The 26,895-nt window shown below is 37.0% G+C and overlaps 1 protein-coding gene across 1 annotated transcript in view; it reads right to left on the reverse strand.

The window, feature by feature from the left end:
• Positions 1-1,687: 1,687 nt before the first annotated feature.
• Positions 1,688-26,895, reverse strand: part of PDCL2 (phosducin like 2) — a 36,600-nt gene continuing 11,392 nt past the window's right edge. Inside the window, exons 2-6 of the mRNA XM_027970742.1 lie at positions 24,130-24,250; positions 23,389-23,479; positions 16,461-16,604; positions 7,691-7,899; positions 1,688-1,845 (exon numbers count right to left, since the gene is read on the reverse strand). Coding sequence (XP_027826543.1) covers positions 1,688-1,845; positions 7,691-7,899; positions 16,461-16,604; positions 23,389-23,479; positions 24,130-24,250 — 723 coding nt within the window. The remainder of the gene's footprint in view (positions 1,846-7,690; positions 7,900-16,460; positions 16,605-23,388; positions 23,480-24,129; positions 24,251-26,895) is intronic.

Below are 26,895 nucleotides of genomic sequence, written 5' to 3' on the forward strand. Positions count from 1 at the left end.
GAGGAGAAGAGGGCGCGAGAGGATGAGATGGCCGGATGGCATCACTGATGCAATGGACATAAACTTGGGCAAACTTTAGGAGATGGTGAGGGACAAGGAGGCCTGGTGTGCTGCAGTCCATGAGGTCGAAAACAACTGGGCGACTGAACAACAACAATTCAATCTGTATTTAACTTTCCCTCCACTTCATCATTCTCTGTTGCCTCTATGGTCCCTGCTGCTGCTGCTGCTGCTCCTAAGTCGCTTCAGTCGTGTCTGACTCTCTGAGACCCCACAGATGGCAGCCCACCAGGCTCCCCTGTCCCTGCGATTCTCCAGGCAAGAATGCTGGAGTGGGTTGCCATTTCCTTTTCCAATGCGTGAAAGTGAAAAGTGAAAGTGAAGTCACTCAGTTGTGTTCAACTCTTCGAGACCCCATGGACTGCAGCCTACCAGGCTCCTCCGTCCATGGGATTTTCCAGGCAAGAGTACTGGAGTGGGGTGCCACTGCCCTCTCCACTATGGTCCCTACCCACCCCCAAGAACAGCAAATACCCTTTTCTGACTTCATGTTAAATTTCCTCGTGCTTGCTAAGCCGCTTCAGTCATGTCCGACTCTGTGCAACCCCTTGGACTGTACCCACCAGGCTCCTCTGTCCACGGAATTTCCAGGTAAGAATACTGGAGTAGGTTGCCATTCCCTTCTCCAGGGGATTTTCCCAACCCAGCGACTGTCTCTCACGTCTCCTGCACTCTTTACCACTAGCACCACCTGGGAAGTCCTAAATTGCCTAGTTCTCACCAATTTATTTTTGTAATCTAATCACTTAAACTTAGCCTGGATTCTTTCAAAAACATCAGTGAATCACAATGATGGGTCACCAATACAGACAAACTAGAAGACTAGAATATGTTGTTAAACTATTACATGCTGGATTTAACACCACTTTCTCTAAAAGTGGTGTCAATTATTAAGCCAAGATAAAACATGCTGCAGGCCCTTGCAGTGTCCAAATATTATATATTTTCTCATGATGAATTCTTCTGAGATTACTATTAAAAGATATGTAAGCTTCACAATTTACTTTTCTCACTTCTCATGATTTAGAAACTTGCATGTTATACAGGTCTAATGATTCAATAGCCTACTTAGTAAACTAATACTTTCTGACAATAATAGAACTATTAGAAATTATAACAATGAGTAGAGATGTTTCTTAGTACTTTTTAGAATCTTTAAATTGCATTTTTCCATTGAGTGCTTAATTTTTTTAACAGGTAAGAGATTTCAAAGAAAAAGCATATGATCATAAATTTAAGTAGTTTCACTCAAAGCCTCTAAATAATAGACTTTAATATTTATTAAAGTAAATTAAATTCCATGGTTCTTTTTCATTGGTTTTATTCACATGCCTCTTTGGAAGTGATTAGACAACACAGAGGACTTGTAATATATTTGTTATTGCCCAAAAAGGATCAGAAAAAGGATAAAGTACAGAAAAATATTAAGGGTTCAGGACAAATTCTAGTTTTGTTGGAGGCAATAAATATTCTGAAATATCTGGAAGTTTTTGTAATTACATATAAGCTATAATTCTAATATGAAAATGAAAATAAATTTATTTATAAATATTCTGATCTCTGATTATAAAGGCAGTGACAAAAATACTCCATATATAAACACTTTAAAGCTATTTATTAAATATTTCTATTTGGTGTCTTCATTATCACTGTTTGAGCTATCAGTGTCATCATAAATAGAAGTGTTTCTAATTGAAGATACCATCACATCTACAATGGCTCTTTTGGGGTTTTCTTCCAAATCAGTCTGTATTGCTCCAACTTCTGCTAGCTTCCATTCAAGTTCTGCAAAAAATAACCCATCAATAAATCAGATAAAAATCTTGGAACATCTATATGAAACAGAAGTTGACTCCAATAAAATTAATGTGGAAATGATGATATATTTAGAACTTAATTACAATGAAAGTACTATGTCAAAATACACATTGGATATAGCAGAGTTATACTTAAAGGGAGAAATTATGGCTAACTTATTTTTAAATGACTGAAAATAGTGCTTTGCAAGTACAAAAATGAAGCTAGGGAAAAAAAATTAAAGTAAATCCAAGGAAAGCAGAAAGAGAGATATAATGAAGAAGAGACTTTAGCAAAGGTTGAAAAGCAAAATCAATAGAAGTGACTAACAAAATCACAAGTTGGTTCTTTGAAGAGACTAATAGACACACCTTAGGCAAAAAAGAAGAAGAAACAAGAAAAAGAAACAAACTAAACAATATAAAGAATTATATGGTGCAAAACCAAGATAAAGATTTTAAAGCCATGAGACTACTATGAGAAAAAAGTATGCCAATACGTTTGAAAATTTTAGTGGGAAAACTTAAACAAAAAAATGTGAATTATGTAAACATATTTAAGAGTGAAACTGAAAAAAACTGAACTGATAACAAAAAAACCCCAATCCTGCAAACTGCTTATTTTGTTAAATTTATTCCTAAGCACTGTGTAAATGAACAGAACATTTGTGAGGAAAATTACAAAATAAACTTAAGAGGAAAATTACAAAATATAATACAATTGGCCCTTGAACAGTTGAACTGCAGAGGTTCGCATGTATGTGGATTTTTTCAATAAATGCATATTATAGTACTACACAGTCCATAGTTGTTTGAATCCACAGATGCAGAACTGTAGTACAGAGGGCCAACTCTAAAATTATGTGTGGATTTTTCACTGCATGGGGGTTAATACTCATAACTCTTGTGTTGCTCAAGGGCCAACTGTATATACATTATATTTATGAAGAAAGTTACCAAAAAAAAGAAGATCAAAATTAATGACAAGCTATATCTTATTCACAGTTAGGAATATTCGCTATTATTAGGATATCAAGTCTTCAACAATTAATCGTTAAATGTGATTCTAATAAATAACCAACAGGATTTTTCACAGACTAATTCCAACATTTGTATTACATTTTGAAAAGGACTTGCCCTACTACAGACAGCTAAATTGTTAGGAAGGTACAGTAATTAACATAGTACTGTACTGATTCAGGGATAGACAGAGCAGACCACTGGAACTTAGTAGAAACTTCAGAAACAGATTGAAGCATCTTTTTTTAATCCTGAAAATGACATAGGAGATATCAAAAATCAGTGGGGGGAAGACACCTCACATACATTAAGATGGTTACTATTTAAGAAAAGAAAGGGAACGAACAAGTGTTGGTAAGGATGTAGAAGAATTAGAACTTCTCTGCATTGTTGGTGGGAGTGCTACATGGTGCAGCCCCTGTGGAAACAGTATGCTGTTGCTCAAAAATTAAAGTAGAATTGTTATATGATCCAGCAATTCTACTTCTGACTATATACTCTAAAGAACTAAAAAGAGGGACCAGACTAGATTATTTGCATATCCATGTTCTTAGCAGCATTATTCACAATAGCCACAAGGTAGAAGCAACAAATCTGTCCATCAACAGATTAATGGGTCTGCCCTGTAGCTCAAAGGGTAAAGAATCTGCCTGCATGCAACGCAGGAGACCCAGGTTCGATCCCTGGGTTGGGAAGATCCTCTGGAGAAGGGAATGGCAACCCACTCCAGTATTCTTGCCTGGAGAATCCCATGGACAGAGGAGCCTAGCAGGTTACAGTCCATGGGACTGCAAAGAGTCAGAACGACTGAGTGACTAGCACTACACTAAAATGTACTATAAAAAGAACAATGAAATATTATTCAGCCTTAAAGTTTTAAAAAGGAAGGAAATGCTGACACGTACTACAATACAGATTCATCTTGAGGACGTTATGCCAAGTAAAATAAGCCAGTCACAAAAGGACAAAACTGCATAATTCATTTATACGATGTACTTTGAGAATAGTCAAATTCAGAGTTAGAAAGTAAAATGGTAGTTGCCAGGGGCTGGAGGGAGCAGAGAATAAAGAGTTACTGTTTAAGGATATAGAGTTGCAACTCTTTGCAAGATGCAAAGAGTTCTTGAGATGGATAATGGTGATGATGGCACAACAGTGAAAATATACTTAATATCATTTAACCATATACTTTGGGGGCTTCCCTGATAGCTCAGTTGATAAAGAATTCACCTGCGGAGACCCTGATTCAATTCCTGGATCGGGAAGATCCACTGGAGAAGGGACAGGCTACTCACTCCAGTATTCTTGGGCTTCCCTAATGGCTCAGCTGGTAAGGAATCCGTCTACAATGTGGGAGACCTGGGTTTGATCTCTGGGTTGGGAAGATCCCCTGAAGAAGGGAAAGGCTACCCATTCCAGTATTCTGGCCTGGAGAATTCCACGGACTGTATATGGGGTTGCAAAGAGTCGGATACAACTGAGCGCCTTTCACTAACCATATACTTTAAAATGATTACATAATATAACTTATTTATTCATAAATTAAGTTCTGGATATATAATTTATTGCAGGGTAACAATAATTAATAATACTGTATTATACATTTTTAATAATTCAAATGATGAATTTCATGTTATGTGTATTTTTAAATAATTTACATTTTTTTCAGATATTATAATTTTAAAAAGTATAGTCCAGAAACACACTACTCATGATAGTGACTGCTTAGTGGGGCAGGGAAGGGAACAGAACTAGGAATGGAAATATAGGCAACTTCAACATCTGTACTGTTTATTTCAATAATAAACAAATAGTTGAAGGAAATATGAACAATGTTCACATTTGTTATTTTGGGTAATGATTATGTGAATATTTTCTATATTATTGTTTGTATACTTATGTATTTTTTAAATTAAGAGGATAAGGCACAACAGATGGCCAACAAACATATGCATAGATGCTCAACAATGCTCATTATTAGAAAAATGCAAATCAAAACCACAATGAGTTATCACCTCATACCAGTCATAATGGCCATCATTAAAAAAATCTACAAACAATAAATGCTGGAGAGGATGTAGAGAAAAGGGAACCCTCTTGCACAGTTGGTGGAAATGAAATCGATTCAACCACCATGGAACAACAGACTGCTTCCAAATAGGAAAAGGAGTACGTCAAAGGCTGCATATTGTCACCCTGCTTATTCAACTTATATGCAGAGAACATCATGAGAAATGCTGGGCTGGAAGAAACACAAGCTGGAATCAAGATTGCCGGGAGAAATATCAATAACCTCAGATATGCAGATGATACCACCCTTATGGCAGAAAGTGAAGAGGAACTCAAAAGCCTCTTGATGAAAGTGAAAGAGGAGAGTGCAAAAGTTGGCTTAAAGCTCAACATTCAGAAAACTAAGATCATGGCATCTGGTCCCATCACTTCATGGGAAATAGATGGGGAAACAGTAGAAACAGTGGCAGACTTTATTTTTCTGGGCTCCAAAATCACTGCAGATGGTGATTGCAGCCATGAAATTAAAAGATGCTTACTCCTTGGAAGGAAAGTTATGACCAAACTAGACAGCATATTAAAAAGCAGAGACATTACTTTGCCAACAAAGGTCTGTCTAATCAAGGCTATGGTTCTTCCAGTGGTCATGTATGGATGTGAGAGTTGGACTGTGAAGAAAGCTGAGCACCGAAGAACTGATGCTTTTGAACTGTGGTGTTGGAGAAGGCTCTTGAGAGTCCCTTGGACTGCAAGGAGATCCAACCAGTCCATTCTAAAGGAGATAAGTCCTGGGTGTTCATTGGAAGGACTGATGCTGAAGCTGAAACTCCAATACTTTGGCCACCTCATGCAAAGAGTTGACTCATTGGAAAACACCCTGATGCTGGGAGGGATTAGGGGCAGGAGGAAAAGGGGACAACAGAGGATGAGATGGCTGGATGGCATCACTGACTCAATGGACATGAGTCTGGGTAAACTCCGGGAGTTGGTGATGGACAGGGAAGCCTGGCATGCTCCAATTCATAGGGTCACAAAGAGTCGGACATGACTGAGAGAATGAACTGACTGACTGAACGTCACTGATGGAGAACAGTATAGAGAAACCTTAAAAAACTAGGAACAGAAACAGAATTACCATACGACCCAGAAATCCCACTACTGGGTATATATCTTGTGAAAACCATAACTGAGACGGACACAGGTACACCAATGTTTGCTGCAACATTTTTTACAACAGCTAGGATACGGAAGCAGCCTAGATGACCATTGACAGATGAATGGATACAGAAACTGTGGTACATATACACAATGGAATGTTACTCAGCTTTAAAAAATAACGCAAGTCAGTCCTAATGAGGTGGATGAACCTAGAGCCTACTGTAAAGAGTGAAGCAAGTCAGAAAGAGAGACACAAATATTTATATTCATGCATGTGTATGGAACATAGTGAGATGGTACTGATGGACCTGTTTGCAGGGCAGCAGTGGAGACACAGATAGAACAGACATGTGGACACAGTGTGGGAGGGAGGCGGGGTGACTTCAGAGAGTAGCACGGAAACATGTACATTACGATATGATGCAGGGAGCTCAACCCAGTGCTCTGTGAAAGCTGAGAGGGGTGGGATAGGGTGGGAGATGGGAGGAAGAGTCAAGAGGGAGGAGACATATGTGTACCTGTGACTGATCCATGTTGATGTGTGGCAGAAACCAGTACAATATTATAAAGCGAATATCTTGCAATAAAAATTTAGAAAATATACTAAATAAATTTCAGCCCTGAAAAAAAAAAAAAAAGAGGGTAAGGCACAGGCTGAAAAAGTACGATGGTAAAATAAAGAAGGAAGGAAAACTCTGGAACAATTAGAATTCTGGAAGTCTTACTAAGGCCAAAAACAGTTCTGGGGGAATGATAGAGTGAAAGAAAGACTGTTAAAAATAGCTGTTCACAGTGGCTTTAATATGATGGTAAGAGAAATGATTTTAATAATACAGAATTATATCAGCTCCAAGAAATGACTAACCGAAGAGTTAGGTGTTAGAACTAGGTTTGGAAGTAAACATTTTTCGAGAACGTAAAACTATAATGCCCTTTGCTATGTACTATGAAAAAGAAAATAGTAGAAGGCATAGTCCTTGCACCTATTAGGGAGACAAAACTCAAAGGGAATGGGTTAACCAACAAAATCTGAGAATTTGTAGATAAATGGAAAATAAGTTGTGCATAGAATATATGCTATAGAAATTCAGTAGAGAACATGAAAACAGATTATTAGTTGGTCCAGCATCACATAATGGATTAAATGGAAACCTAAGAAGGAATAGGGTTTGGAAGGAAGGATGAAGCAGGGTAGGGTATTTAGGGTACAGAGAAAGAGTAAGAAACAAAGTATTGGGTTGGCCAAAAAGTTCGTCCAGATTTTTGTAATATTTTATGGAAAAACCTGAACAAATTTTTTGGCCAACCCAATATAAAGGCACAAATGAGTTAAGTGTGTTTGAGATAGTGGTTGAAGACCAGCTTGGTTGCAGCAGAAACTGCAGAAAACATTGAGAAATACAACTGGATAGATGGGCTGAAATTTTTAAGCATATGATTCTGAATTTTTAATGTATTTAAAACAAAGAATCATTAAGGATTTAAGCAAGTGGGTGTTATGATAGTATTATAGTAGGCAAATTAATCTGAAGGCATATAAGAAGAAACTAGAAACAAGGGAAAAGCCTAATGTTTTATGAAAATAAATTTTCATATTTGTTATGTAAGTTTTCTTAACAGGCAAATTTTAAAAGTAACATCATTACCTTCGAGCTTGAGATTTATCCCTCCACATTCTATAATTCCAATGAATTTGCCTTCTATCTGACCATTTTTATAAACAAAAATGGTTGGTAAACAATTGTCATGGTAGTGTTCAATACAGCTATTCACGATCGCTTTAACAAATTTAGTTTCAGGAAACTTTCTTGCTAGGAGACTTAGATGCTGGTTAACCAACAAACACATTGGGATGCTAAAAAGAGAAACAATACACACAACATCTTTAGAAAAAAACAGGCTACTTATCTCAATCTAATAAAATAAGTAAAACATTTCCATGACAAAAATATATCTTCAGATTTTCTTTTAATATAAGATCGCATCAATTGTAATCCTCTATTTTTACCTTTAGTAGTGATAAACTACAGAGTCTCTGATTTTCATTACAAAAACTTATAGCCTGGAATGAAGCCTGCTACCATGGGAATTTGCAGCCTAACTAAGGCTAACCACATTTGACTTGGCAGCAGTGTAATCGAGTACAATGTAATTGAGGAACCAGTAAGTTCCTAGTTTATAGGACACTGAGGGGGAGGGGAGGGGAAAGAAAGGAAAAAAAAATACAAAGCAGGGCATGTCTAGGGGATCCTTAGCAGTTCTGAATTGAAACAAGGGGACCCAATTCTTGGTCATAGGTTATTTCCATATCAGAAGTTTTTATCTCAAACTTCCTTGAATTCCTTTTACTCAAACTTCATCCACCGTTTTCTTTGACATGCCATATCCTATTCCCCAACACCCAGAACTGTTCACCGAAAATTTAAAATTGATCAGAAATGTAACCAAAATTGGCAGTTCTTCCAGCTCTATCCCTTAACTCTCATTACACTGTTTCAATTAGTCACTTTTCTCTATCACTCACTCACAGCTTTATTAAATTCTTTCAAAGCTAATCCTCAGCTTTATCCCACACTCCTTCCATTTCCTATGGGGCCATTCTTTATTTTGTCATCCTATTTTCTTAAGCTATCCTTCTCTACTCTACATAAACATATTCAAAATACTAGAAAATTTTTAAAAAGTCCTTTCTCATTCTCTCTCCCTCTAATAACTACTCTTTCCTGGTCACAGCTCAGATGAAAAAAGATTTTAAAAATCTCTACATCATTCACTTCCCTTCTTAAAAGGCTCTCCTTTATTGATTTCTGTGATAACTTTTTCTATGAATTTCCTTTTTACTCCTTTGACTTACTCCTTATGTCAATACCTCAAATGTAACTATGTCAATACTTCCTTGTAACTATGTCCTAGACCCTCTTCTCATTCTAGACACATTCACTGGGCATTCTAAAGAAAAAAACAACAACAACACTAAATTTGATACAAGTGTATCTCACCTTCATCTTTGTATACATTTTCTCATCATTCCAATGGAGGATATTTGAAACAATTCAGTAGAGGAAATAAAGATTACTGTGAACCATGTTAAATCAGAGAAAAGGTCTTTGTCTAACAGACAAAATTAGTACATTCTTCTCTTGAGATCTTCCCTGGTGGCTCAGATGGTAAAGTGTCTGCCTGCAATGTGGGAGACCTGGATTCGATCCCTGGGTTGGGAAGATCCTCAGAGAAGGAAATGGCAACCCACTCCAGTATTCTTGCCTGGAGAATCCCATGAACAGAGGACCCTGATAGGCTACAGTCCATGGGGTCGCAAAGAGTCAGACACTACTGAGCGACTTCACCTTCACTTCACTTTCTCTTATACTACACCTTACATGTCCTTTCAATACATACATCTATATATATAGATAAATACACAGATATACACATGAAATGTTTAATTTGTCTCTTGTACTATATCATAAAAGCATCTTATTCCCATTTGTATTCTCAACTCCTGCAAACCGTCATAAGTATAGTTGAAGCTGAAGCTCTCTTAAGTGAGTGGCTCATACTAGGACATACTGCATGCTGCAGGCAGGTGGTAACCCTCCTGGACTTTATCCACTTTCCCCCTCTATATTTGTTTATGCGCACTGCATATTTTATTATAATTAACAAATAAATAAAAGTGTGACAACAAAAGTCATTGTAGTTCTGAAGAATATCAAATGCATGCTTTGGAGAAACATGGTAAACATGAATCACTTAGAAAAAAATTGTTGTGTAGCTCATTGTAAATATAAATGTCAGAGGAATAATAAAGATTTCTGCACTCAAATTGCTTCATATGTACTTGTGAATTCTTGCTCCATTTTAAACAAACTCTGAAAATGAAACCAATGGTAATATACTAGGTCTTATCAATATTGGGGGAAGACTTTGTATATTTTTTAATTTGTCTTCTCTTTGCCAATTTCTGGCTTTTATCATCAATTTTTTTTTGCTAACCTTGCTTTACAAATTAGAAAAACTCAACAAAGTTTTAATAAAGTTTAACAAAGTTTAATAATAAAGGCCTGATATGATAGGACCACAGCTAATTTCATATTCAATAGTGAAAAGCTGAAAGCCTTTCCTCAAGATGAGGAACAAGGCAAGGATGCCCACTCTTACCACTTTAATTCAACATAATATTGGAAGTCCTAGCCAGAGCAATTAGGCAAGAAAAAATAAATAAATAAAAGGCATCTAAATAGGAAAGGAAGAAGTAAAGCATGTCACTATGACATGGTATTATATAGAGAGAATCCTAAAGATTCCATCAAAAAAATGGTTAGAACTAATAAAAGAATTCATTAAAGTATACACAATAGTCAGTCACAATACACAAAAGTCAGTTATGTTTCTATAACTAAGAATGAACTAAGTTATGTTTCTATATACTAAGAATCAGAAAGAGAGAAAACAATCCCATTTGTAATTGCATCAGAAAGAATAAAATACCCAGGGGTAAAAAAACATCTGAAAACTACAAGACATTAATGAAAAAAGTGAAAAGGAAACAAATAGAAAGATACTCTGTGCTCATGGATTGGAAATATTCATATTATCCCAATCAATCTATAGATTCAATACAATCCTCATCAAAATTTCAATGGAATTTTTCACAGAAATAGAACAAATAATCCTAAAATTTGTAAGGAATCATGAAAAAAATCCAAGTAGTCAAAACAATCTTGAGAAAGAAGAACAAAATTGGAGGCCACATGTTTCCTGATATTAAACTGTATTATAAGGCTATAGTCATTAAAACATTATGTAACCGGTATGAACACAAACACAAAGAAAAAAAACACACAAAGATCAATGGAAAGCATAGACAGACCAAAAATAAACCCATACTTATATGGTCACTTAATTTATGACAAAGGAGGCAAAGAACACACAACGGGAATGAACAGTGTTGGGAAAACCAGACAGCAACACACATAAAAATGAAATTTGACCACTGTCTTGCATCACACACAAAAAATAACTCAAAAAAGATTAAAGATATAAATATAAGACCTGGAACCATAGAACTCCTAAAAGAGAACCTAGGCAATAACATAGATCTTGGGGATAATTTTTCGATTCTGACACCAAGAGCAAAAGCAATGAAAGCAAAAATAAATAAGTGAAACTACATTATACTAAAAATCTTCTGCACAGCAAAAGAAAACCATCAACAAAATGAAAGGCAACCTACTGTATGGGAGAAAATATTTGTAAATCATATACCTGTAAGGAGTTAATGTCTAAAACATATAAAAGAACTCATAAAATCCAATAGCAAAAAAACAAAGAATCTGATTTTAAAATGGGCATAAGATCGGAATACACATTTTTTCAACGAAGATATACAGATGGCCAACAGGTACATAAAAATATACTCAACATTATTAATCACCAGGGAAATGCAAATGGAAACCACAGTGAGATATCACTTCACACCTGTTAGAATGGCTATTATTAAAAAGACAGGAAATAACAATGCAGCAAGACTGTGGAGAAAAGCGAATTCTTGCGCACTATTTGCTGGGAATGTAAACTGGTTCAGCCACTATGGAAAACAGTATAGAAGTTCCTAAAAAAACTACAAATAGAACTACCATGTGGTCTAGCAATTCCATCTCTGGCTATTTAGCTGGTGAAAAAACACGAACCTGAGAAGATATATGCAGCCCCATATTCATTGCAGCATTATTTACAATAGTCAAAATATGTAAACAATCTGAGTGTCTATCAGTGGATGAATGGACAGAGAAATTGCAGTATATGTACAACTGAATATTATTCAGCCATTAAAAAGAATGAAATTTTCTCATTTGGGACAACATGGATATACCTATAGGGTATTATGATAAGTGAAATAACTTAGAGAAAGATAAATGCCATATGATCTCTCTTACATGTGGAATCTAGAAGGCTGCCAGAGGGTGGGAGAAGTGGATAAAGGGGGACCAAAAGTTAGAGAGCCAAAGCAGGGAATCACACAAAAATATCTTTTTAAATTTAAATATTTTCTTTTCATCTGACATATATAAACATACATTAACTTAGTAATCTTTGATATTGGCTCAGGAGCTTCTCATCTACAGCTTTTCTCATCTAAACTACACAATAATGCATTGTCTTCCATATCTTCTTAGTACATGCAGGTCATATAGGTATATGTATGGATGATTCATTTTGCTGTGCAATAGCAGCTAATACTACATCACAAAGCAAGTATGTTGTTCAGTTTCTACATCACATCTGGCTCTTTGTAACCCAATGGACAGCAGCACATCAGGCTTCCCTGTCCTTCACTATCTCCTGGAGTTTGCCCGGACTCATGTCCATTGAGTTGGTGAGCCTATCAAACCATCTCATCCTCTGTCCTATCCTTCTCCTCCTGCCCTATAATTCTAGTAAAAATTAATTTAAGAAAAGAAGTCATCTTAACACTAAGTGATGTTATATATCAAGTTATGTAAAAAAAGCTAAGAAAAACAAAGTGCATACAGTTTAATTTATATTTCAGAATATATATATAGATAGATAAGTACAACTTGTTACAAATCTAGATACTGCTTTATTTTACTGGATGGCATACTTAAAGTAATATTAGAAATATGTACTACCTAACTCAAATCAGTTTTCCACATAAAACCGTGCCATTAATACTTTATAAGCTTTATTTTCCCTCAAACTGGTGAAGCCAGTTTCATGGGAAATATTCATGTGAAATAATCTATTCATGGGAAATAGATGGGGAAACAGTGTCAGACTTTATTTTGGGGGGCTCCAAAATCACTGCAGATGGTGACTGCAGCCATGAAATTAAAAGACGCTTACTCCTTGGAAGGAAAGTTATGACCAACCTAGATAGCATATTCAAAAGCAGAGACATTACTTTGCCAACAAAGATCCATCTAGTCAAGGCTATGGTTTTTCCAGTGGTCATGTATGGATGTGAGAGTTGGACTGTGAAGAAAGCTGAGTGCCGAATAATTGATGCTTTTGAACCGTGGTGTTGGAGAAGACTCTTGAGAGTCCCTTGGACTGCAAAGAGATCCAATCAGTCCATTCTAAAGGAGATCAGCCCTGGGTGTTCTTTGGAAGGAATGATGCTAAAGCTGAAACTTCAGTACTTTGGCCACCTCATGCAAAGAGTTGACCCATTGGAAAAGACTCTGATGCTGGGAGGGATTGGGGGCAGGAGGAAAAGGGGATGACAGAGGATGAGATGGTTGGATGACATCACTGACTTGATGGACATGAGTTTGGGTGAACTCTGGGAGTTGGTGATGGACAGGGAGGCCTGGCGTGCTGCGATTCATGGGGTTGCAAGAGTTGGACATGACTGAGCAACTGAACTGAACTGAACTGAACTGAAGCTTTATTTTCCCTCAAACTGGTGAAGCTAATCCACAAATATCTAATTAGAAGAATTTTATGATTACTGTCAGAATAAGAGCTGAGTCAGTGGTGTGACCCCACTTATGGGGCAGTGGTCTTAATGCAGGAGGCAGGTGGGAATTGGTGGTAGCAGTGAAAAGTATGGAATTAGGAGACTATGGCACTATAGATTGTGGTGCAGGGAGAAAATGGTTGCTTGAAAGTTCAAACTCGGTGTTGGGGTTTGAGGGCCAGAATTTAACCTCAGAAGAACTGTAAAAAAATAAGCAACACTTTTGATATCAACTTATGAGCCTAGTTATGAAATTTGAGGTACAAAATAGGCAATGGGGTATACAAACAAAGCTAGTGGAGGTGATGGAATTCCAGCTGAACTATTTCAAATGCTAAAAGATGATGCTATTAAGGTGTTGCACTCAGTATGCCAGCAAATCTAGAAAACTCAGCAGTGGCCACTGGACTGGAAAGGTCAGTTTTCATTCCAATACCAAAGAAAAGTGAAGTGAAAGTGAACTCGCTCAATCGTGTCCGACTCTTTGCGACCCCGTGGACTGAAGCCCATCAGGCTCCTCCATCCATGGGATTCTCCAGGCAAGAATACTGGAGTGGGTTGCCATTTCCTTCTCCAGGGGATCTCCCTGACCCAGGAATTGAACCCAGGTCCCCCACATTGCAGACAGATGCTTTAACCTCTGAGCCACCAGGGAAGCCCAGTCGCGATACCAAAGAAAGACAATGCCAAAGAATGTTCAAATTACTGTACAACTACACTCATTTCACATGTTAGCAAAGTAATGCTCAAATTTCTCCAAGCTAGGCTTCAGCAGTACATGAATGGAGAACTTCCAGATGTACAAGCTGGATTTATAAAAAGCAAAGGAACCAAAGATCAAATTTCCAACATCCGCTCTATCATAGATGCAGAAGGCAATGGCAACCCTCTCCGGTACTCTTGCCTGGAAAAACCCATGGACAGAGGAGCCTGGTAGGCCGCAGTCCGTGGGGTTGGGAAGAGTCGGACACGACTGAGAGACTTCACTTTCACTTTTCACTTTCATGCATTGGAGAAGGAAATAGCAACCCACTCCAGTGTTCTTGCCTGGAGAATCCCAGGGACAGGGGAGCCTGGTGGGCTGCCGTCTGTGTGGGGTTGCACAGAGTCGGACATGACTGAAGTGACTTAGCAGCAGCAGCTGGATCATAGAAAGAGCAAGGAAATCCCCCAAAATCACCCACTTTTGCTTTACTGACTACACTAAAGCCTTTGACTGTGTGGATCACAACAAACTGTGGAAAATTCTTAAAGAGATGGGAATACCAGACCATCTTACCTGTCTCCTGAGAAATCTGTATGCAGGTCAAGAAGTGACAGTTAGAAGCAGACATGGAACAATGGACTGGTTCCAAATTGGGAAAGGAGTACATCAAGGTCGTATATTGTCACTCTGCTTATTTAACTGATATGCAGAGCACATTATGCAAAATGTCAGCCTGGATGAAGCACAAGCTGGAATCAAGATTGCTGGAAGAAATACCAACAACCTCAGATATGCAGATTATACCACTTTAATGGCAGAAGTGAAGTAAAGTCACTCAGTCGTGTCCAACTCTTTGTGACCCCACGGACTGTAGCCTACCAGGCTCCCCCTGTCCATGGGATTTTCCAGGCAATAGTACTGGAGTGGATTGCCATTTCCTTCTCCAGGGGATCTTCCCGACCAAGGGATCGAACCCGGGTCTCCCGCATTGTAGACAGACGCTTTACCGTCTGAACCACCAATGGCAGAAAGAGAAGAGGAACCAAAAAAAAAAAAAAAAAGAACCTCTTGATAAAGGTGAAACAGGAGAGTGAAAAAGCTGGCTTAGAACTCAACATTCAAAAACTAACATCATGGCATCTGGTCCCATCACTTCATGGTGACTAGATGGGGAAATAGTGGAAACAATGATAGATTTTATTTTCTTTGACTCCAAAATCACTATGGGTTGTGACTGCAGCCATGAAACTAAAAGACACTTGCTCCTTGGAAGAAAAGATATGACAAACCTAGGCAGTGTATTAAAAAGCAGAGACATCACTTTACTGACAAAGGTATGTATAGTCAAAGCTATGGTTTTTCCAGTAGTCATGTATGGATGTGAAAGTTGGACCATAAAGAAGGCTTGAGCACCAAATAATTGATGCTTTTGGCATGTGGAAGGTCAAAAAAAATAAGCATAAGAGACTTGATACATCCAAATGCACTGCATGATCCCTGATTAGGGATCAAAAATAAATGTATTATAGAAATATTATTATGATTATTCAAAAATATATGTATTTATGAAAGAGATTCTGAAGTTAGTTGGAGAAATTTGAGTTAAGGACTGGCTGGGTATTAGATGGGCTTCCCTGATAGCTAGACGGTAAAGAATCTGCCTGCAATGCTGGAGACATGGGTTCGGTCCCTATTAGGAATTATGGTTAATTTTGTTTGGTGAGAAAATATTATGGTTATATAGAAAAAAGCCCTTAGATTTTGAAGATGCACACTGAGATACTTAATAGTAACGCATCATGTAATTCATTTTGAAATGGTTCTACAAATACACACATATAAATATACAAACAAAACGATACAAATACGGCAACATGTTCACTGCTGAAATCTACCTAGCTGGTATGTAGGGTGCTCATTTTATCATTCTTCCTGTTTTTTTCTATGTTTGAAATTTTCTATAAGCTTTTCAAATTAACTGACAAAGTACTTGTTTTTCTAATAAGTATGAGAAGTTCTTTAAGTTACACCTGAAAATATATGAAAATAATTTAGTCCCTGAAGCCAATGACTCTACACATATATTTTTCTTTTTTAACTGAAGTATAGCTGATTTACTTTGTTTTCTTGGTAAGTCTTTGTTATATGCTTTATCAACATTAAAATGAAAAATATGTATCTTAAAACATTAGAATATTAGATTTTTACAAAAAGCTACAGTAATTACCTTGATCTGTATAGATGAATTATAACCCATACATCCTTTTCTGCATTTGTGACTTCATTCACATATTGATTTCCAGAAATTTCTCTTAATTCCCCAAATTTTTGTTTTTTCTTTAGAACTTTCCATTCCTGTAACCGCTTTTCCCTAGTTAAAAAAAATTACATAAAAATGTCATATTCTTAAGACTGTTCCCATATACAGTAATAATCTAGGGATGTGAACGGAATGCTAGCAATATGAACCTCTTTAAAGAATAATAATTATTAATGGCTTTACAGTGGCAATTCCTCTTTTTACATGGTTATTTGCTTTTTTCATGGGTATTATAAAATATAAGAAATTAGCTATTGATTTAAATTTATTGTTCTTGACTAAGTCAATTATAGTTATTGAGAGTTTATTTAGACATTGGACCAACAAATTCTTGAATACAGATTAGATAAAGGGAAAGCATGCAGAACAATAATAACTAACATTTACTGAGAGTTTACTATGTTTCCAGGCACTGTTTTCAGCATGTTTATTAATTTAACCTTGCAAAAGCTTAATGAAGTTAACACTATTATTATTTCCAATTATAAGCTCTTAGCTTTCATGCTAAACTGACTTTCAGTTCAAAGACTTTAGTGAACATGTATATTGCAGGTAGACAGATGATAGAGAACAGTGATTATGAGTATGAACTCTAAGGTCAGACTAAACTGGGTTTAAGAGTCAGCCCCCACTTACTAGTAGCATGGACTTGGCAAATTTTAATCTTTCCAAGTTTCAGTTTAACTCCAATGTGAAAAAAAACTAAAATCTGCTTGCCTGGGACTGTTCAAGATTAAATGTAAGCATATAAATTTCTTGGGGTGGTACCTAGCCTCATCCCATGAGTGTTCAATAAACGTTGCCTAACTATTCATTTACTGTTGTTTAGTCATTAAGTCATGTCTGACTCTTTGTGACCCCCAAGGATTGTAGCCTGCCAGGCTCCTCTGTCCACAGGATTTCCCAGGCAAGAACATTGGAGTGGGTTGCCATTTCCTTCTCCAAGGGATCTTCCTGACCCAGGAATCCAACCCACATCTCCTGCATTGGCAGGCAGATTCTTTACCACTAACCTACCAGGGAAGCCCTATTAATCTTATAGAGAACCTTAAAATGTGGTTAAACAACTCCCTCCAAATGCATACACTTTGATTTAGTTGTTAAATACTTGGATTCATGAAGCAATTCCAAATGGTTCTGACATAACTACAAGTATCTCAAAAGTTACTGACTCTATATACCTAAGGTACCTGAGAGTACTTACTCCCTTTCTTTTTCTCTCATTCACTGCTGGTGAGAATGCAAAATGATACAGCCACTTAAGAAGACAGTTTGGCAGTTTCTTTACAAAACTATACATATTCTTATCATATGATCCATTTATTAAGTGCCTTGGTATTCACTCAGAGGAGTTGAATACATATCCACACAAAAACCTTCACAGAGATGTTTACAGCAGCTTTACTCATAATTGCCAAAAGTTGTAAGCAACCAAAATGTCCTTTAGGAGGTGAAGGAATAAATAAACTCCGGTATATCCAGATAATAGAATATTATTCAGTGCTAAAAAGAAAGGAGTTAATAAGCCATGGAAAGACACGGAGAAACTTTAAATGCATATTATTAAGTGAAAGACGCCAACTTGAGAAGGCTATACACGGTACAACAGTTTGAAGAAGGCAAAACTGTAGACACAATAAAAAGATCAGGGGTTGCCAGCAGTTGGCAGGGGAGAGAGATGAATAGGTTGACTACAGAGGATATTTAGGGCAGTGAAAATAATCTGAATGGTACCATGCTGCTGCTGCTGCTAAGTTGCTTCAGTTGTACCCAACTCTGTGTGACCCCATAGACGGCAGCCCACCAGGCTCCCCCGTCCCTGAGATTCTCCAGGCAAGAACACTGGAGTGGGTTGCCATTTCCTTCTCCAATGCATGAAAGTGAAAAGCAAAAGTGAAGTCGCTCAGTTGTGTCCGATTCTTCGCGACCCCATGGACTGCAGCCTACCAGGCTCCTCCGCCCATGGGATTTTCCAGGCAAAAGTACTGGAGTGGGGTGCCATTGCCTTCTCTGGGAAAGGAGTATATCAAGGCTGTATACTGTCACTCTGCTTATTTAACTTATAGGCAGAGTGCATCATGTGAAATCCCGGGCTAGATGAAGCACAAGCCAGAATCAAGACTGCCAGGAGAAATATCAATAACCTCAGATATGCAGATGACACCACCCTTAAGGCAGAAAGAGAAGAGGAACTGAAAAGCCTCTTGATGAAGGTGAAAGAGAAGAGTGAAAAAGCTGGCTTAAAACTCAACATTCAAAAAAAAAAAAAAAACCAACCTCAACATTCAAAAAACTAAGATCATAGCAGCCAGTCCCATTACTTCATGGCAAATAGATGAAACAATGGAAACAGTGACAGACTATTTTTGGGGGCTGCAAAATCAATACAGATGGTGCATGCAGCCATGAAATAAAAAAAACGCTTGCTCCTTGGAAGAAAAGCTATGACCAACCTAGATAGCATATTAAAAAGCAGAAACATTACTCTGCTGACAAAGGTCTGTCTAGTCAAAGCTTTGGTTTTTCCAGTAGTCATGTATGGATGTGAGAGCTGGACCATAAAGAAGGCTGAGCACTGAAGAATTGATGCTTTTGAACTGTGGTGTTGGAGAAGACTGTTCAGAGTCCCTTGGACTGCAAGGAGATCAAACTAATCAATCCTAAAGGAAATCAGTCCTGAATATTCATTGGAGGGACTAATGCTGAAGCTGAAACGCCAATACTTTGGCCATGTGATGCGAAGAACTGACTCATTGGAGAAGACCCTGATGCTGGGAAAGACTGAAGGCAGGAGGAGAAGGGAATGACAGAGGATGAGTTGGTTGGGTGGCATCACCAACTTGATGGACATAACTTTGAGCAAGCTCCAGGAGTTGGTGATGGACAGCGAGGCCTGGTGTGCTGCAGTCTATGGGGTTGCAAAGAGTTGGACAAAATTGAGTGACTGAACTGAAATGTTGTTATATACTGTATGTCCACTAACATTGATTTATAATTATTGTTTTATAAACAATATAGAAAAAAGGGAGTTAAAAGCCAAAAGTATAGTAATATTGGCTTTTATATTTACCCATATAATTACCTTTACCTATATTTGTTTATTCTTCCTATGGTTTTAAGTTACTGTCTAGTGCCCTTTAATTTCATCCCAAAGGACCCCTTTAGCTAATTTTTAGGGCACTTCTACTAGTAACAAGCTCACTTATATTTCATCTAGAAATGTTCTTAATTTCTCCTTCATCCCTGTAGCATCAGTTCAGTTCAGTTGCTCAGTCGTGTCCAACTCTTTGCAACCCCATGAATCGCAGCACGCCAGGCCTCCCTGTCCATCACCAACTCCCGGAGTTCACTCAGATTCACGTCCATCAAGCCAGTGATGCCATCCAGCCATCTCATCCTTGGTCGTCCCCTTCTCCTCCTGCCCCCAATCCCTCCCAGCATCAGAGTCTTTTCCAATGAGTCAACTCTTCCCATGAAGTGGCCAAAGTACTGAAGTTCCAGCTTTAGCATTATTCCTTCCAAAGAACACCCAGGACTGATCTCCTTCAGAATGGACTGGTTGGATCTCCTCGCAGTCCAAGGGACTCTCAAGAGTCTTCTCCAACATCACAGTTCAAAAGCATCAATTCTTTAGTGCTCAGCCTTCTTCACAGTCCAACTCTCACATCCATACATGACCACTGGAAAAACCATAGTCTTGACTAGACGGACCTTTGTTGGCAAAGTTATGTCTCTGCTTTTGAATATGCTATTTAGGTTGGTCATAACTTTTCTTCCAAGGAGCAAGCATCTTTTAATTTCATGGCTGCAGTCACCATCTGCAGTGATTCTGGAGCCCAAAAACATAAAGTCTGACACTGTTTCCACTGTTTCCCCGTCTACTTCCCATGAAGTGATGGGACCGGATGTCATGATCTTCGTTTTCTGAATGTTGAACTTTAAGCCAACTTTTTCACTCTCCTCTTTCACTTTCATCAAGAGGCTTTTAGCTCCTCTTCACTTTCTGCCATAAGGGTGGTGTCATCTGCATATCTGAGGTTATTGATATCCCTGTAGCATAGTTTAGCCAAATATAGACTTCTTGGTTGATGAGGTGTTTTTCTTTTTTTTTTCTTGCATCCTCTAAGATTTCTGATGAGAAACTGGCTGATTGATAGTCTTTCTAAGAGATGTGTCTTTGTGTGGGCCTTTGAGTTTATACTAACTGGAGTCCTCTGAGCACCATAAATCTGTAGATTTATGCCTTTTCTCAAATTTGAGACGTTTCCAGCTAGTATTTCTACAGGTATGTTTTCTGCTCCATGTATGACAAATGTACTGCCTGGATTCTCATACTACACACGCTAGTTTACCTAACAGTGTACCACAAACAAAGCCAATTAGGCTCATTTGCTTTTCTTTATTCTTTTTTCTTCCTGTTCCTCAGACTCAAACTTCCAATTGTCCATTGTCAAATTTTCTGTCTTATGCTTGTTCAAATATGCTTTTGAAGCACCTTAGTGTATATTTCAATATTGTACTTTTTAGTTTCAAAATGTCTTTTTGGTTTCTTTTTATAATTTCTCTTTATTGCTATTCTCATTTTGTTCATATGATGTTTTCCTGTTTTCACCTATGTCTTTCTTTAGCTCTTTGAACATCTTTAACTAAGGTGTCTTAAAAATCTTTGTCTAGTAAATCTGACACTTTGGCATCTTCAGATACATCTTGCATTGATTTATTTTGTTCTTTTGAAAGGACCATACTTTCCTGTTTCTTTTTATGCCTTGTGATTTTTTTTTTTTTGAAAACTGAATGCTTCATGTAACTGATAACCCTAGAAATCAGATTCTTCTTCTCACTCATGTTTTTTGTTTTCACATCGGGTGTGTCTATGACAGGATTTAGCCTGAGGTAAAAGCATATATCTCAGGTCTTTCCTACGACTTCCACTTTTCCAAGGCTTTCTAAATTCCCCCATATATATGGATGCTTTTGAATTTTTTTTTTTTTTAAACCCTCAAAACCAAAAAAAACAGATGTGGCTCCTTAAAATACCATGGAAGCCACTTGAGCCAGGAGGGTTGACACAATGGCTGCCAATCTCTGTGTCTGTACCTCTGCTTTTAGAAGCAGCAATCTGCAATCAGAACACAGAACCCTGATATTTGAGGACAAAGTCCTTAATGCCTACCTTGGCTCCAGCAAGCTGTGCCAGAAACATAGGCTGCTGCTGAAACAGCTGTCTCCCATGGGGCTGTGGAAATGAGGGATGGGTAGCTGTTACTACACTGAGGACTGAAATCAACCAATACTAATTGTAATTTACCAGCCAAGCTTTATGCTGGAAATTTCAAGTATTCAAAATAGACTCTAGAGTTCCAAAGTCTTCACTGCAGTTTCTGCTAGTACAATCGTTGCCTGGATAGAGAGATGGATTTCTGGAGCTTTTTACTCTGCCATCTTTCCTGGTGTCAAACTGACCAGTTGTTTTTGAAAAGTCTCTCAAATTTGGGTTTCTCTGATATATTCTTATGATCAGATTGATGCAATGCATTATTGAGAATACCACTGATTGTGCATCTGTGATAGAGCTGACGTGTCCTCCTTAGCACATCATATTATTGTGCATTATTGGTGATGTTAATCCTGGTCACGTTGCTAAGATGGGGTCTGCCAATATTCTACACTGTAAACTTAACTTTTTCCTCCTTTATAACTATTAAATATTTGGGGCAATACTTTGAGATTACGCAAAAATCCTGTTTCTATTTAAACTTTCACCCACTCATTTTAGCAACTATCAGTAGATTACTGTGATGTTCTGATGGTGACATTTCCCTTTTCTTCATTTCATCTACACTTATTCACTGGAATTCTTCAGTGATGAAGAAGTGTTACTTTGTTGAATTTGTTCATGTATTCACTTACTTATCTGTATTACTATACACTTAAGGATAATCATTTTATTACTTATTTTATAATTCAATATTATAATAATTTAGTTTTTCAACTTGTTTCAACTCTGGCAATTATAAAATCTTTCAGTTTGGCTCTTGTGCCTTAAAATTTTCAGCACTTCCTTAACTTTCTGATAATGCCCCAGACTCATGCTGCTCTTTCTCAACTCACACTGTTGACTAAAGCAGTTCTCTAAGAAACACTGATTCCTTTTATTGAAGAGTAGTATTATGAATCAAGAGCTGAATTTTTACGTATGTTCATTGCTACCAGAGTATTGCTGCTTCCAAACCAATGCACTGATTTTTTGTGTGTATTAAAACAACCTTGGATTCCTGGAATCAACCCCATTAGATCAGAATGCATTATTCTTCTTTTAAATTATTGGACTTAATTTGCTAATATTTTGATAAAAATTTTTCATACCTACATTCATAAGAGATGTTTTTCTGTAGCATTCTGTTTTTGCAATTTCTCTGTCTGGTTTTGGTACCAGGAAAAGTTAGGAAATCTATGCACTTGTTCTAACTTCTGAAAGAATTTATGACTAGCAATTAATTATTCATTAAATGATAGAAACCCTTAACAGACATCATACTATAAGGAAAATCATGGTCCTCTTTTTATTAGCCTTCTAGTGACATTTTCCACTTTATTCATATGTAACTTGACGAAGTTCTGCTGAGTACTATTGAACAGTTTTTTATTTAAGCAAAGGTAAAAAAGATCAGGGGGAAAATCCATCTTATGTAAAGTGAGTTAGTTTTTAAATGTAACTTAAAAATTAGGTTTGTTCTTTTTAAAATATAGTCTCTACACAAAAATAGGAATTTGTCCTTAGTTTCATCAATACTTCATTCAAAAGCTCATAAATTATCCAAATGAATCACTGTACCTATATATTTCAATAGCTCTCATATCTTCATCATCAAATTCATCTTCCGTTTCCTTCAATTCTGCAAGAGTCATCTTTTCATATGGTTTAACTGAAACACAATAAGAAGTTGTAGATAAATGAGTTATTTAAAATCCAATTTTACTTGATAATTACATGTCTAGAAAAATAATAGATAAATGGAAATCAAGAATATCTTTAATGTTGATATTAAAGTTTCTTCATCATATAAAGCTATATTGTGGTTGACTCTTTCAAGTTTGTTTGGAATATTATTACTCCCTCAGAGTTTACAGAACTATCAGAGTCGGACACGACTGAAGCGACTTAGCAGCAGCAGCAGCAGCAGCAGCAGCAGCAGCAAGTTATATTTAAAAATAGATGTGAAAATCAACTAGACCTCATAAATGTAGAGTTCCCCAAGTACCTGGAAATATTGGCAAGTAATACATGTATACAGAATGACAAAAATAGAAGGTAATCACAAGGCAGAGAAATGTAACAGAAAAAAAAAAAACTCATTAGGTTGAATACTAGGGCATTTCAGCTCTAATATTAGGATGTAACTTTCAATACATGAATTAGGAATTTTAGGTGTCAGCATCCTAATTTCAATAGTATGAATGGGATTTCTATTAAATTATTTCTAACATCCTATCTCCCTCTAAATTCACAAAATACATGATCACTATCATAACGGTATTATTCCCTTTACCCAGACCACCAAATGCACAACTATACCCATTGCTTCTTTCTGTAAACGTAAAACCATTTCTTCAATTTCATCTTTTGGCTCTTCTTTTGGAGGAAGAATGCCAAAATCTCTTAAAATATCATTCCATTCTGTATCTTCATTTGGATCCTATATAAAAAAAATTTTAAACCTATTAGAACAGTTGTACATTTCAATATTGTAAAATTGATATGCAGCATTTCTAACCATGCAATTATTCATGAACTCTACAGATAAACTAGATAATTAGTTTTAAAGACTAGATTTCCCAGTACTAATGCAACTACATATATTGATTAAAAAAAAAGAATACATCCTGTACCCTCAATGTTATACTGAGATGTTTAATTTAAAATATATATATATATATATACACTATTAATGAAGAAACTTGAAAGTCACAGAAAATAATTTGAAGACTATAATAGGCAAAACCAATTCACATCATGGTTGCAATCACCATCTGCAGTGATTTTTGAGCCCAAGAAAATAAAGTCTGTCACCGTTTCCATTTATTCCCCCATCTATTTGCCACGAAGTGATGGGACCCAATGTCATGATCTTAATTTTTGAATGTTGAGTTTTAAGCAAACTTATTCACTCTCCTCTTTCACCTTCATCAAGAGGCTCTTTAGTTCCACTTTACTTTCTGCCATTAGAGTGGTACATCTGCATATCTGAGGCTGTTGACACTTCTCCCAGCAATCTTAATTCCAGCTTATGATTCATCCAGGCCAGCATTTCTCATAAGGTACTTTGCATTTAAGTTAAATAAGCAGGGTGACCATGTACAGCCTTGACATACTCCTTTCCCAACTTGGAACCAGTCAGTTGTTCCATGTCTAGTTCTAACTGCTACTTCTTGACCCAAATACAGGTTTCTCAGGAGAAAGGTATGGTTTGCTACTACAATACTTTAAAAGATTTCCCACAGTTTGTTGTGATCCATATATACAAAGGCTTTAGCATAGTCAGTGAAGCAGAAGCAGATGTTTTTCTGAAATTCCTTTGCTTTCTTCAAGATCCAATTAATGCTGGCAATTTGATCACTGGTTCCTCTGTCTTTTCTAAATCCAGCTTGTACATCTGGAAGCTCCTGGTTCATGTATTACTAAAACCTAGTTCAAAGGATTTTGAGCATAACCTTACTAGCATGTAAACCAGTGCAATTTTACAGTAGTTGGAACACTCTTTAGCACTTCCCTTCTTTGGGATTGGAATGAAAACTGGTCTTTTCTAATCCTGTGGCCATTGCTGAATTTTCCAAATTTGCTGACATATTGAGTCCAGCACTTTGACAGCATCATCTTTTAGGAGTTTAAATAGCTGAGCTGGAATTCCATCACCTCTGCTAGCTTTGTTTGTAATAATGCTTCCTAAGGCCCACTTGACTTCACCCTCTAGGATGTCCAGCTCTAGGTGAGTGATCATACCATCATGGTTATCTGTGTCATTGAGACCTTTCTTGTATAGTTCTTCTGTATATTCCTGTCACCTCTTTTTAGTCTCTTCCATTTCTGTTAGGTCTGTACCTTTTCTGTCCTTTATCGTGCCCATCCTTGCATGAAATGTTACCTTGATATCTCCAATTTTCTTGAAAAGATCTCTAGCCTTTCCCTTTCTATTGTTTTACTCTATTTCTTTGCATTATTCATTTAAGAAGGGCTTCTTATCTCTCCTTGTTATTCTCTGGAATTGTGCATTTAGTTGGTTATATCTTTCCCTTTCTCCCTTGCCTTTCACTTCTCTTCATTTCTCAGCTATTGGTTAGGCCTCCTCAGGCAACAAATTTGCCTTCTTGCATTTCTTTTCCTTTGCAATGGTTTTGGTCACTGTCTCCTGTACAATGTTACAAACCTTCATCCATAGTTGTTCAGACACTCTGTCTACCAGGTCTAATCCCTTGAAACTATTTGTAGATCAGATTACACCTCCACTGTATGTTCATAAGGAATTTGATTTGGGCTCCAAAATCACTGCAGATGGTGATTGCAGCCAAATTAAAAGTCACTTACTCCTTGGAAGAAAAGTTATGACCAACCTAGATAGCATATTAAAAAGCAGAGTGACTCCAACAATACATTAAAAAGATCATACACCATGACCAAGTGGGCTTTATCCCAGAGATGCAAGGATTCTTCAATATCCGCAAATCAATCAATGTAATTCACCACATTAACAAATTGAAAAAGAAAAGCCGTATGATTATCTCAATAGATGCAGAGAAAGCCTTTGACAGAATTCAACATCCATTTATGATAAAAACTCTCCAGAAAGCAGGAATAGGAGGAACATACCTCAACACAAAAAAAGCTATATATGACAAACCCACAGCAAACATTATCCTCAATGGTGAAAAATTGAAAGCATTCCCCCTAAAGTCAGGAACAAGACAAGGGTGCCCACTTTCACTGCTACTATTCAACATAGTTCTGGAAGTTTTGGCCACAGCAATCAGAGCAGAAAAAGAAATAAAAGAAATCCAAATTGGAAAAGAAGAAGTAAAACTCTCACTGTTTGCAGATGACATGATCCTCTACATAGAAAACCCTAAAGACTCCACCAGAAAATTACTAGAGCTAATCTATGAATATAGTAAAGTTGCAGGATAGAAAATCAACACTCAGAAATCCCTTGCATTCCTATACACTAATAATGAGAAAGTAGAAAAAGAAATTAAGGAAACAATTCCATTCACCATTGCAATGAAAAGAATAAAATACTTAGGAATATATCTACCTAAAGAAACTAAAGACCTATATATAGAAAACTAT

The sequence above is a fragment of the Ovis aries genome, chromosome 6 (genome assembly GCF_016772045.2).
Source record: "Ovis aries strain OAR_USU_Benz2616 breed Rambouillet chromosome 6, ARS-UI_Ramb_v3.0, whole genome shotgun sequence".
NCBI classification, from domain to species: domain Eukaryota; kingdom Metazoa; phylum Chordata; class Mammalia; order Artiodactyla; family Bovidae; genus Ovis; species Ovis aries.